The sequence below is a fragment of the Labeo rohita genome, chromosome 16, assembly GCF_022985175.1.
Source record: "Labeo rohita strain BAU-BD-2019 chromosome 16, IGBB_LRoh.1.0, whole genome shotgun sequence".
Classification (NCBI taxonomy): domain Eukaryota; kingdom Metazoa; phylum Chordata; class Actinopteri; order Cypriniformes; family Cyprinidae; genus Labeo; species Labeo rohita.
This window is the reverse complement of record NC_066884.1, coordinates 28705104-28718046: the sequence shown is the minus strand read 5'-3', so window position 1 is coordinate 28718046 and position 12943 is coordinate 28705104. Positions and strand designations below refer to the sequence as shown.

Genomic DNA, 12943 nt, shown 5'->3' with positions numbered 1-12943 from the left:
GTAAAAATTCTGCCATAATCTATCATTACCTGTCATATTTTAATTACAATAACACACTTAATTGCTCTTATTTTTGTTCACATTTTCACTTTTAATCATGAACCTACAGGACGATATAGGCTTATACATTTATTTTGAAGAGAACAGATGAACAGAGACTGTGCGTCACTTTTCATTTCAATTTTTCATGTTCAACACCACACCCGCAGTGACAACGAAGGACACTAAAATATTTATCTTTTTTTTTTAGTTGTATTTTTGGGCTTTTTGTTCCTTTTAATGGACAGGACAGTAGAGAGATGACAGGAAAGTACTGGGTGGAGAAAGGGGAGTGCGATCGGCAAAGGACCTCGAGACAGGATTCGAACTCAGGTCGACACGAGCACAGTTGTGCTATATGTCGGCGCACTAACCACAAGGCTACTGGCGCCGACATAGTTCTCATATTTATGAACCAGTATAGATTCTTAAATATCAGTTGATCTTTTGGTCTATGCTGTTTTGCGTTGATGAATGAACAGTGTTACATAGTGAGCCTCCTATTCAATAAATTGCAATCTTTGTGCTTTGTTACTTTCGATATGAAAAAGTCCCAGATTTTAAATTATGTCCATTTCATCAGGAAATTCAACCAACAAATACCGTTTTGGCGCTCTTTAATGTGGCGTAATAGATCATTGTAGCTTAAACTGGGTACTCGCCTGTGCCAAATTAAACACATAGCATCACATTTGTGACGGTTTCGTTTTTGTTCTGGATCCAGTGCTCTGCTGCCACACTGGAGCGCACTTGCCACCAACTGGACAGGAGTGGTAATTACAGTTACAAGTTACAATAGATCTATCTCAGTGTATTGTATGTATACAGCCTTCAGATTTTTCTGTCACTGATTCGTCTGTTCATGGGAAAAAAACGAACACTCTATTAGGCCACTCAGTAAACATTACATATCGAATATGTCACAAGACGTACATTTTTTGTGTCTTGCAAAAAAGTTCACACATGTACATTTTTGTCATGAGATCAGGTTGGAAAATACACAATTTGGTGCAGTTTCAAATATTTATATGGCAAATAAGTAGGAAAGGAAAGGAAAGGAAAGGAAAGGAAAGGAAAGGAAAGGAAAGGAAAGGAAAGGAAAGGAAAGGAAAGGAAAGGAGGTGACTTGTGGCGAAGTATGGTGGCCCATTCTCTGCATTTCACCCATCCAAGTGCACACTCACAGCATTGAGTAGTGAAACACACACACACACACACCTGGAGCAGTGGGCAGCCAATGCTGCCAATGCGGGAGCAGCTGGGGGTTCGATGCTCAAGGGCCTCAAGGTATTGAGAGTGCTGATAATTCACTCCCCCCTAAAATTCCTGCCTGACCTGAGACTCGAACCTGCGACCTTTGGGTTACAAGTCTCTAACCATTAGGCCACGACTGCCCCCAAAGTTGAGTGAGATCGGCAAAGGAGCTTGAGATGGGATTCGAACTCGGGTCGGCGCGAGCACAGTTGTGCTATATGTCGGCGCACTAACCAGGCTATTGACACCATACAGTCAGATCAAGTCACCTTTTTTACTATAGTTCCCTATACAATACAGACTGTGTCAAACTGGAAACTGGAAAATAACAGAAGCAATTATGGAATTTAACAATTGAGACAGTTCAGATTTTGCTGTAAAGCAGCTCTGAAAGACAATAGTGTCATTATTCAACTCAAAAGTAGCTCAAGTGTTAGTAGTGCCATCCAATTTTGTTCTCACCCAATGTTCTCATCCAGTATGGTATAAAAATGGATAAAATATTGAAATGATTGACTTTCAGACTTACTACTAAGCAAGTCAGCACTTGGTTCAGTTCCGATCAGTGTGAAATTCATCAGTTTGAAATGAGTTCAATTCAGGTATAGGCAGTACTACAAGACAGCAATGTTGTTTTTCAGCTTGAGTTCAGTTGTTGATTCAGTTCAAGTTAGCACTGGTGTTGATGTTGCATGATGCAATTTAGGTGTAAAGAAGCTCTACCGAAGACGATAGTACCATCATCCTGCTTCAGCATTCAAGAAATATTATACGAGTAGCCAAACATCTGGTTATAACATTAGCCGTTAATGTTACACACTAAATATGTGGCCATGTGCATGAGTAAATTAAGGACTGTAATATTGTTCAAATAAATATGCATTTAGCATTTACTTATTCCTCTATCAGCGCTTTTGTGGACAAGCTGTAGCTGTCAGTTAGCAACAGTTGGGTTGCTGTGTGATTAGCATAAATTAAATTGTATATGTCCATTTTAAATGGGTGAATAGGTAAAGCCTTGTGTATTCGGGAGGAAGGAAATAAACTAAGAACAAAATGACGTGTTCAGCCGGGTGCATAACCCTGTTGCCTAGTAACGGGTGGGCAGACAGGCTGAGGTGATGACATCAGAGGTAAAGAGCACAAGTGTGTGTGTTCTCGCACAAGACCTCAGACTCTTCAGAAACCCTTCTTATTACGGACCACTCTTCAAACTCAGGGATATTACCCTATTTCTCCATCAGGAGCTTCTTTAAAAGGTAAAAAAAAAAAAAAAAAAAAAAATCAGCAGATTTGTCCCTTAGTGTCACAAGAGATTTTCCAGATAGCATTAGTTCTTCAGACAGTGCTTTTGTGCACAAGCTGTCACCCTGTTGTGTTTTGGAAGTAAAGGGAGCATCTTCTGAACGTGCCGTCACAATCTGTGGGCTCCTTGCTTAGATGTGGCTCAGCATGAAAGAGTGTGTGAGACATAAACACAGAATAAGACAAACTTCTGAAGTGCCAGTTGATCCCAGTCTGTTCGAGAACTTCAGCGTATAGTGTCTGGACATAATATAGTCTCAGTTTCAGCTGTGTGTGCTTCTACAGTAACTTCCTTGCAGCTTTTGGGCCATGCCTGTAGCCTCCAAAATTATCAGCCAGTGTGGGACATTTTTGTCTCTCATACTTTTTTTATATATTAGTTGGTACATACACTGCTGTTTAAGAGTCTGGGATTTTTAATGTTTTTTTAATTGTTGAGAGAGAATTTTGAATTTGAAAAGGAACTTTATTTTACGATCATCTTTAAAAACAATTTACAGAATCAAGGCAAAAATTAAATTACTGTCATAAATCATACAAAGAGCTCCATTACAACACCAAATCTTCTCAAAGGAAAACAAATCATTCATTTTTTTTTTATCAAATTTATGTTTATATGTGTTGAAAATAGAGAGAGAGAGAGCGAGAGAGAGAGAGAAAGTAACATTAACTAGCATAACTTATGCTCTCATTTGGCACTTGGTAAGTTAAAATAAAGTCAAGCTATAGGAAAAAGTAGTTTGAAGCTTTTTAAGAGCACTACATTTTTATTATGTAAATATCATATTATATAACAAGACATCAGAGCAGTATTTATCTTGCACAAATCTGTAAGGATTTAAATTAGGATAACAGCCTCAGTTGAACACATTAATTTACATACATACTGAATAAAAACACACTGATTTATTTATCTGAAATGAAAAAGTGATTTTAAATTGATAAATTAAAGGCTTAGTTCACCCCAAAATAAAAATTCTGATAACATTTACTCACCCTCATGTCGTACCGAACTCATACGATTTCTGTTCATCTTTAAAATGACAAAGATATTTTTAATGAAATAAGATTCCTGTCCCTCCAATGAAAGTCAGTGTAACCAAAACATGCTTTAAAAAGTTCATAATAACATTGTAAAAGTAATTCATATGAGTCAATTTAAATCCAAGTCAGAGAAGAGAAATTATCTTTTTATAGTAAACAAATTTTAATTTACGTTATTTACTTTGAAACACTGAGCACTTCAACTTGATTGATTCTACTTGCTTGATGAGCAAGAACCAATTTGTTCTCACACAAATTAAGCTATTGCAGTTGAGCTCCAGTTAACATTTTTTGATGTGCTCTATGTATGTGTGTTAAAGAAGACTTGGAATAAACCACTCCATTCTTTCTTTCACAATTCTTTATTAAAGGGATAGTTCTACTCACCCTCATGTCGTTCTAAACCTGCAAGACCTTCGTTTATCACAAATGAAGATATATTTTTTTTTTTTAAGAAATCCAAGAGCTTTCTGATCTTCTATAGACAGCAATGCAACAACTGCGTTCAAGGCCCAGAAAGTTAGTAAGGCCATCGTTAAAATAGTTAAATAAAGTCGTTGTTTTTTGTTTTTTTTGTAGCTTTGTAACATCAACATTAATCCGTTGATGTCACACATTGATGGACTATTTTAACAATGTCCTTTCTACCTTTCTGGGTCTTGAACGTGGTAGTTGCACTGCGTCAGAAAGCTCTCAGAGTAATTAATGACCGAATTTTTCATTTTTGGTGAACTATTCTTTAAACTTTCTGAAGTTTTAGCTACATGGACTTTTAATGGATGGAATTCTCTACAAGAGCTTACGGGAGTGATACTGAGTGATAATGTAACCCTGACTCATGATCCTTATTTTTTTGTTTGTTTTTTTTTTTATGTTTTTTTTTATACGTTCAAAATAGGGGTGTAACAGTACACAGATGTCACAGTTCAGTACGTAGCTCAGTTCGAGGGTCACGGTTCAATACGATTTCGGTACAACAGAAAAAAACAAATCTGCTATGCTAGGTTTCTTTTCATTTATTTTAAACAGACAGTAAGTACAAATTAAATTTTTTTCCACCTACATGTGAAAATACTAAATATTATATCAAATTAATGTCATATATAGGCTATAAAATCTGCAGTACATATATACATACAAGGAATAAATACTATTTTAAATATATTTAATTTAGTTAACTGATAGACAAGGGAAAAAAACTGTGCGACACGTTTTTGTTGTTTTCAAGCACGCAACTCCTGGCATTCGTTGTTCTTCTGCGGTCGGTTATCAAACAGAGTTGCATTACTGCAGGTGCCCCCTTCTGGATTGAGGGTGACTTGCCTGTATTCGTTGCGAGGCCTCATGCACCGAACCGAGATGCCCGTACCGTGACGATTCGGTACGAATTCATGTATCGTTACACCCCTAGTTCAAAATGTCTTTTGTTTATACATACTGATAGCATTGCTTACAGTGTGTCTTTAAGATGAAGACCCTGTTAAGTAGCATTTTGTTCCACTGTACATGGCTGAAAAAAAACAAAACAAAACAAAAATATATTAACACAGTTAAAACACTGGCCCCGCCCCCAAACCTGTACATTATCTTATATTTAATACAGTTGACTGTTGATAAATATGATGCAGGGCAACAACTCTATTAATGCAGCTATGCCCTAAAATTCAAGATATTGGTGCAAAAATGGCCTGTAGGCTGTGTTTTTGTCTCATATTTATATTACATGATAAGCGATATCACACCAGCAGCAAAAACAATATCAGACGAGTGCTGATACAACAGTTCAGTAAATAAGAAGTTAATATTGTGTTATACAGGTATTTTAAACAAAATATTGTGTGTTTGCTCAATTTTGCAGAAAAGATATTACCTTTAATGTCATAGCAGAATTGTTGTGCGTCTCCGAGCAACACAGCAGTGTTTAGTTTTTGAATGAATCCACGATTTGAATGAATCGTGTGAATCAATGATTCAAAGGCCCAATCATAAAATGAGCCGTTTACTGAATTCCTGAATCTGCTGGCAGATTTAGTTTCTTATTTAGAGTATAATTTCATTTTAAAAAAAATAAATAAATAAATAAAATAAATAAACTCATCCACTAAAATGATTCTGTTTTCCCAAGAGTTAAGTTACTGCATATGCAAAATGGTGAGTAGAAAAATAGTGATGTATCATTTTTGTCATGTGACACCACTAAACTGGAAAAGCAGCTTGTTATTAGTTAACTACTGTCATGAAAGTTAGCAGTGTAACTACTTTTTATTTACACTACAACTCACCCTTAGCTCAGCTTTAGATTTATCCATAGTTTGCATTTTGGAAGCCACGACAGGTAGGATTAAGGATGTAGAATATGGCTGTGCAGAATATGTGCTTTACTAGTACTAATTAATAGCCAATATGCTAGTACTATGCATGCTAATAAGCAACTAATTAATAGTGAGAATTGTTCCCTATACCAAAGTGTTAACAAATATATGTTTTTTGTTTTAATATAATTTAGAATGCAATTAATATTCCTGTGATGGCAACGCAGGATTTTCAGCGGTAATTACTTTAGTCTTCAATGTCACATGAGCCTTCAGAAGTCATTCTAATATGCTAGTTTGCTGCTTAGAAAAAATAATTGTTAAAAACAGTTGTGTTGCTCAATATTTTGGTGGAAACTGTTTTTCAGTATTCTTTAATTATTAGAAAGTTTAAAAGAACAACATTTAATTAAAATAGAAATCTTTTGTAACATTATAAATGTTTTACTGACACTTTCGATCAGTTGAATGTTTCCTTGCTGAACTTTTAATTTCCTTTTTTCGTAAAAACTAAAAAAAATCTTATTGACTCCAAGCTTTTAAATGCACTGTATGTATATGTTCTTTTAACAAAGTTTTATGGTCTGCTCATTTTCGTGATGTCTATTATTAGTTACTTTTGTCACATGTATTTTTAATATCAAAAGATGACAGGTAGATTTGTAGCAGTATGTGAGTTATGAAGGAAAAAGTTACAAACGGCCTTCCCTGATTTCCCAGCGTGTGGTGTACATCTGCCAGCGTGAGGAGCAGGATTCACGGAGAGCTCTTAAAAAGATGAAGTGTCTGTCCTGTGCTGTTCATCAGAGGGGGCTTTCACTGACCCTCATTCACTCAGATGAAGCATCTCATCTGTGAGACGCCATCGCGATGACATTGTAATGGGGTCTGTCACGCTGAAGTGTGGAGAGCCGCTAATTCTAAAAACAGACACGTCAAATCAGCGGCAAAGTACTCGAGTGTCGTACGGGTTACCATTCATGCTATTTTCAGCCTGTTATGATAGAGCGGAGCTCGTGGAGTGTGTTAAAGTGACTAAATAGGTTTCACGCTGCTTCTGGTTGACATCGTATGAGAGTATGTCGTCTGTGAGCCAGTTTCCTAAGGTACATTTTATCTTCTTCCCGTACAGATGAGTGCAGTTGGCAGCTCCTGTTGGGGTTCTTCGGAAGGGCAGATCCTGGTTCATGTGCTGCAGAAACTGACGCTGCCTACTAGGTGAGTTAATCGACACGGGCGCCTCATCCAGCACCACATGGGCCCCCGGTCAGGGCTCTTAGCGCGACCCTCTTCTTTGATCCATTGATGTCGGCGGCCGAGGCGTAGGCTTCTGATGAGAGCTTCCTTGAGCTCAGGCCTCACCCTCAGATTGATACAGGCCTATTGTGGCTGTCTGTGGGGGCAGGACCCCCCTCCTCTTCCTTCTGCTGAAATGAGAAGGAATCCCTTTGATGTTGCCCAGCCAAGCTTGGGAGGCAAAGCTTCAGCAATATTGGGTTCTTGGAAAAGCAGAGACGAATTATTGAAAACAATGCATAACTGAATGATGACATCACCAGAATGATTTCTGCTCTGGGGGCCCTTTGAATAAAGTTGAAGTCTTTTAAATGTGTATCCCAGGTACAATCTAAGGCAAGCTTAATCAATAGTGTTGGTTAGTACAAAAAATTATTTCCACTTTCCTCAAGTTCAATTTATTCATATACAGCTGAGGTCAAAATTTTACATACACCTTGTAGAATCTGCAAAATGTTAATTAATTTACTAAAATAAGAGGGATCATACAAAATGCATGTTGTTTTTTATTTAGTACTGACCTGAATAAGATATTTCACATAAAAAGCATTTACATATAGTCAAGAAGAGAAAATAATAATTGAATTTATGAAAATGACCCTGTTCAAAAGTTTACATACAGTTGATTCTTAATACTGTGTTGTTACCTGAATGATCCACAGCTGTTTTTTTGTTTTTGCTTAGTGATAGTTGTTCATGAGTCCCTTCTTTGTTCTGAACAGTTAAACTGCCTGCTGTTCTTCAGAAAAATCCTTCAGGTCCCACAAGCTTTTTTGGTTTTTCAGCATGACTGTATGATGTTTCGATCCATCTTTTACAATGAGGACAACTGAGGGACTCATATGCAACTATTACAGAATGTTTAAAAGCTCACTGATGCTTCAGAAGGAAACACGATGCATTAAGAGCCGGGGGGTGAACATTTTTGAATGTGAAGATCAGGGTAAATTTCACTTTTGTCTTCTGGAAAACATGTATCTTCTGTAGATTCTGAAGGGCAGTACTAAATAAAATATATATATTTTAAATTTTAAAAAGTGAACACATCTTCATTCTGTTCAAAAGTTTACACCCCTGGCCCTTAATGCATCATTTTTTCCTTTTAACTGAAAATGCAGTCAGCATTTGAACATTCTGTATTAGTTGCATGTGAGTCCATCAGTTGTCCTCAGTGTGAAAAGATGGATCTCAAAATCACACAGTCATTGTAGGAAAGGGTTCAAATACACAAAAATGCTGAAAAACCAAAGAATTTGTGGGACCTAAAGGATTTTTCTAAAGAACAGCGGGCAGTTGAACTGTTCAGGACAAACAAGGACTCGTGAACAACTATCACCAAAAAAAAAAAACAATTTCATAAATTCAACTATTATTTTCTCTTGTGGACTATATGTAAACATCTTTTATGTGAAATATCTTATTCAGGTCAGTACTAAATAAAAAACATGGATTTTGTATGATCCCTCTTATTTTGGTAAAATAATTAACATTTTGCAGATTCTGCAAGGTGTATGTAAACTTTTGCATATCATTCCATGAGACTTTCATTCACGTTCAAAACACATTGAAGATATAAGTGAAGTCTGAGAGATTTCTGTCCCTACATTAAAAGTCCAAATTTCCTAAACTTTTACCAGAAAAGTCTGTACATATATTGTAAAAATATCTCCTTGATCCCATGATGAAAATGTACCTGTGGGAACTTTTCCGCAAGGCGCAAAATACGTACCAACAAGTACATATCACTGCAGTTTCCAACGGAAATGAACGCTAGAGGGGGAAAACAGCGAGCACTTGTAGTCGTTTTTGCACACAGTTATGATTACAGCTCCTCATGTTATGCTTTCCAGACGTTACAAACTTGCTTGGTAGCTCAGCCAGCACGGAATTAAACTTAGGATGTGGAATCCTGTGAAAAACATAACTCACAATGATAAATCTAAAAACAAGCTAAAACGGCATTCTTACAATTAAGTTTTTTGTCACATTCGCTTTTGTTCATATTATTGTGGAGGTTTAGGTGTAGTGCTTTTAAAATGTCTTGGAGCATTAGTTATAGCGCCACTCAACAGACATTTCAAGTCAGAACTGTGCTGACACGTATAAAACCAACGTCACAAAACATACTATGTATATTCATCTGTTCCAGGGAAAAAAACGAACGCTCTTTTACCACCACTCGGTGGACATTGCACATCAAATATGTCACAAAACGTACATGGCGGTACATATTCTGCATCTTGCAAAAAAGTTCCCACGGGTATGTTTTCAACATGAGATCAGGTTGTAAAGTAATGCACTCAAATATAAACACTGATCAGCGCACATAAATACAGCATATTAAATAAAAATGGAAGCTTAAATGTGCTTGCCTGATGCACAAGAACCACTGAGGTCTGTTCTCTTACCATATTCTCTTACCATATTTGATGTGCTCTATGTATGTGCGTTGATCAATATTTATATGTGAATAAAAGCCTAAATTAAATAAATGTATTGTGTAAAGTGATTGTCTCTCTCCTCAGAAGGCTTTTATTAAACCTCTCAATTCATTTGGATTACTTAAACAATGTCTTTATAAACGTTTTTAAGCATTAAAAATTGTGGAATGGAAAAATCTCCCAGGTTTTAATATGCATTTCTGTAAACTTGGTACAACATGAGGGTGAGTAAATTTTTTGAGTGAAATTACCCTATAACTTGTATTGAACCGAGAATATTCCTTGAATGTGTATGACCGATGAAGTCGGATGGGGATGAAGTTGGTATTAGTCTTTTTTAACCCTAGGTTAAAGGGATAGTTCACCCAAAAATGAAAATTCTGTCATTAATTACTCACCCTCATGTCGTTCCAAACCCGTAATACCTTTGTTCATCTTCGGAATACAAGTTAAGATATTTTTGATGAAAACCAAGAGCTTTCTGACCCTACATAGACAGCAACGCTGACAGTAACATGTTCAAGGCCCAGAAAGGTAGTAAGGGCATCATTAAAATAGTCAGTGTGACATCAGTGGTTCAACCTTTATTTTATGAAGCTACAAGAATACATTACAAGCAGAGGAATACAGGAAGAAGGAAGAATGAATGGAAGAAGAAATTGTTGAATAAAGTTATTTTTTGTTTTAATTTTACACAAAAGTATTATATATAAAGGTTGAAGCACTGATGTCACCTGGACTATTTTAACGATGTCCTTACTACCTTTCTGGGCCTTGAACGTTGTCAGTTGCATTGCTGTCTATGCAGGGTCAAAAAGCTCTTGGATTTCATCAAAAGTATCTTCATTCGTGCTCCAAAGATAAACAAAGGTCTCTAGGGTTTGGAATGATATGAGGGTAAGTAATTATTAACAAAATTTAAATTTTTAGGAGAACTCCTTAAAGGAGAAGTCCACTTCCAGAACAACAATTTACAGATAATGTACTCACCCCCTTGTCATCCACAATGTTCATGTCTTTCTTTCTTCAGTCGTAAAGAAATTGTTTTGTTTTTTGTTTTTTAAGGAAAACTTTTCAGGATTTTTCTCTATATAATGGACTGATATGTTGCCCCGAGTTTGAACTTCCAAAATGCAATTTAAATGTGGCTTCAAACGATCATAAATGTGGTTGTAAACGATCCCAGCTGAGGAAGAAGGGTCTTATCTAGCTAAACAATCGGTTATTTTCATTTTAAAAAATACAATTTAAAATACTGGTGAACATGCAAGGTGAACATGCTTAACAAAAAAGGTAGAACAGCGATATAAAACTATTTTGAAGTTGAGGGAGAAAATACAAGTTTTTCGACATGCCCTAACTGTCTTGAGGCAGAATACACAGAGTTCAGGGAGAGCAAGACAAGACGAGCATTTAAGATTAAAAAGTATATAAATGGTATTATTTTTATGAAAATAACCGATCGTTTCTCTAGATAAGACCCTTCTTCCTCGGCTGGGATCGTTTACATCTGTATTTGTGATCGTTTGAAGCCGCATTTAAACTGCATTTTGGAAGTTCAAACTCGGGGCACCATATCGGTCCATTATATGGAGAAAAACAATTTCTTTACGACTGAAGAAAGACAGACATGAACATCTTGGATGACAAGGGGGTGAGTACATTATCTGTAAATTGTTGTTCTGGAAGTGGGCTTCTCCTTTAAGCACAATTTTACACTTCATTTTAAATTTGGTTTAAATTTGGTTACTTTAAGCCACATTGCTGGTCTTGTGCTCGATTCATCAGTGTGTTTTTCTTTGAATTCTACATCTGCTCAACAATATATTGCAAACTCACATTTAGATCTGGCTATCTTTCTAATATAGAACTAACTTCACAATCCAGTCAATTCCAAACACAAGTTTTACTCAAAAATATGTACATTATGTATTTCTAAACAGTAAAATGGGTTATGAATGGGCTTCATGTTAACTTGTAGAACAATACATCATTGTACAACGCTAAGAACTGTAATGCAGCATTATTTTCAGCAGAACTCTGTTCTGCTAATTTATGTTTTCTTGCTTTAGGGTATATCGAACAGACAAACAATGATGAATGCACCTCAGAAAAATATCTACTTGATTTGTAAATAATTTATGCTCCGTTAAAAGAATTGAATTAGCACAGGTTCAGGTTACCTCTTCTCAGTTTTAATTTGGAGAAATATTTAAAGTTTTTAAATTAGTAATTAATTTAGGGTGAAATTCACAGTGTCTGCATCAATAATGTATGTGGACAGCGCTGTTATCTTATTTAAGCAGGTCTGTGCTTGGCACTTCTCTCTAATTACCATATTCATGAAGTAAACAACCATTGTGAATAAGTTTTGACTGTAATCTAATGCGCTACATGCTTAATGCATTTAAATAATCCAGTTCAATTTCTGGTACAAAAACACTCTCGTAAGGGTTAGAAATATTAATTTACAAGCATAAGCTGATGTAGTTCATGATGGCCTTCAGCTCACGGTCAGTCGAACAAAGCCAAACTCACACTAGAAGACTTAAGATTGTTGCCTTGCATTCTTTTCCACCTTAGAGTACATTATCAACGGCAAAGTTACATTTTTACAATGTCAGTGGAGGAAACAAGGATGAGAGTGTGCTTGGTGAGCAGCTTGGTTTATTGCTTCTGCTTCCTAGTGCATCGCTCTTACATGCTGTTGTTCATCAGGACAGTGTACTCACACCTGACAGGCCAAAACCATTTGCAGCATCTCACAAGTGTGCACACCAGATAAGACACTGTGACAGACAAGGGCTTCTGGTTGCCAACTTAAGATGATGAGCTTGAAAGTTGCCCTGTGTGCTTGCTTTTAAGTAAATGGACTTTTCACACACACACTACCAGTCAAAAGTTTTTGAACAGTCAGATTTTTTGTTTGTTTGTTTTTTTAAAGAAGTCTCTTCTGTTCACCAAGCCTGCATTTATTTGATCCAAAGTACTGCAAAAACAGTACAATTTTGAAATGTTTACACTATTTGAAATAACTTTTCTATTTGAATATTTTAAAATGTAATTTATTCCTGTAATTTCAAAGCTGAATGTTTAGTATCATTACTCCAGTCACATGATCCTTAGAAATTCTAATTTTCTGATTTGCTGCTCAAAAACATTGTTGAAAACAGCTGTAGATTTTTTTTTGAGGTTTCTTTGATGAATGAAATTTAGAACAACAGCATTTAACAAACATAAATCTTCTGTAAC

At 36.1% G+C, this 12943-nt stretch overlaps 1 protein-coding gene across 4 annotated transcripts in view; it reads left to right on the top strand.

Annotated features, from left to right (window-relative positions):
• Window positions 1-12943, top strand: part of ulk4 (unc-51 like kinase 4) — a 225012-nt gene that overhangs the window by 211257 nt on the left and 812 nt on the right. For 3 of the 4 annotated variants that reach the window (XM_051131060.1, XM_051131061.1, XM_051131059.1), the window contains one exon: window positions 7087-7172. In XM_051131060.1, the coding sequence (XP_050987017.1) occupies window positions 7087-7172 (86 nt within the window). Of the gene's footprint in view, window positions 1-7086; window positions 7173-12943 lie in introns of those variants that run through there. The other variant, XM_051131062.1, reaches the window with a different exon arrangement.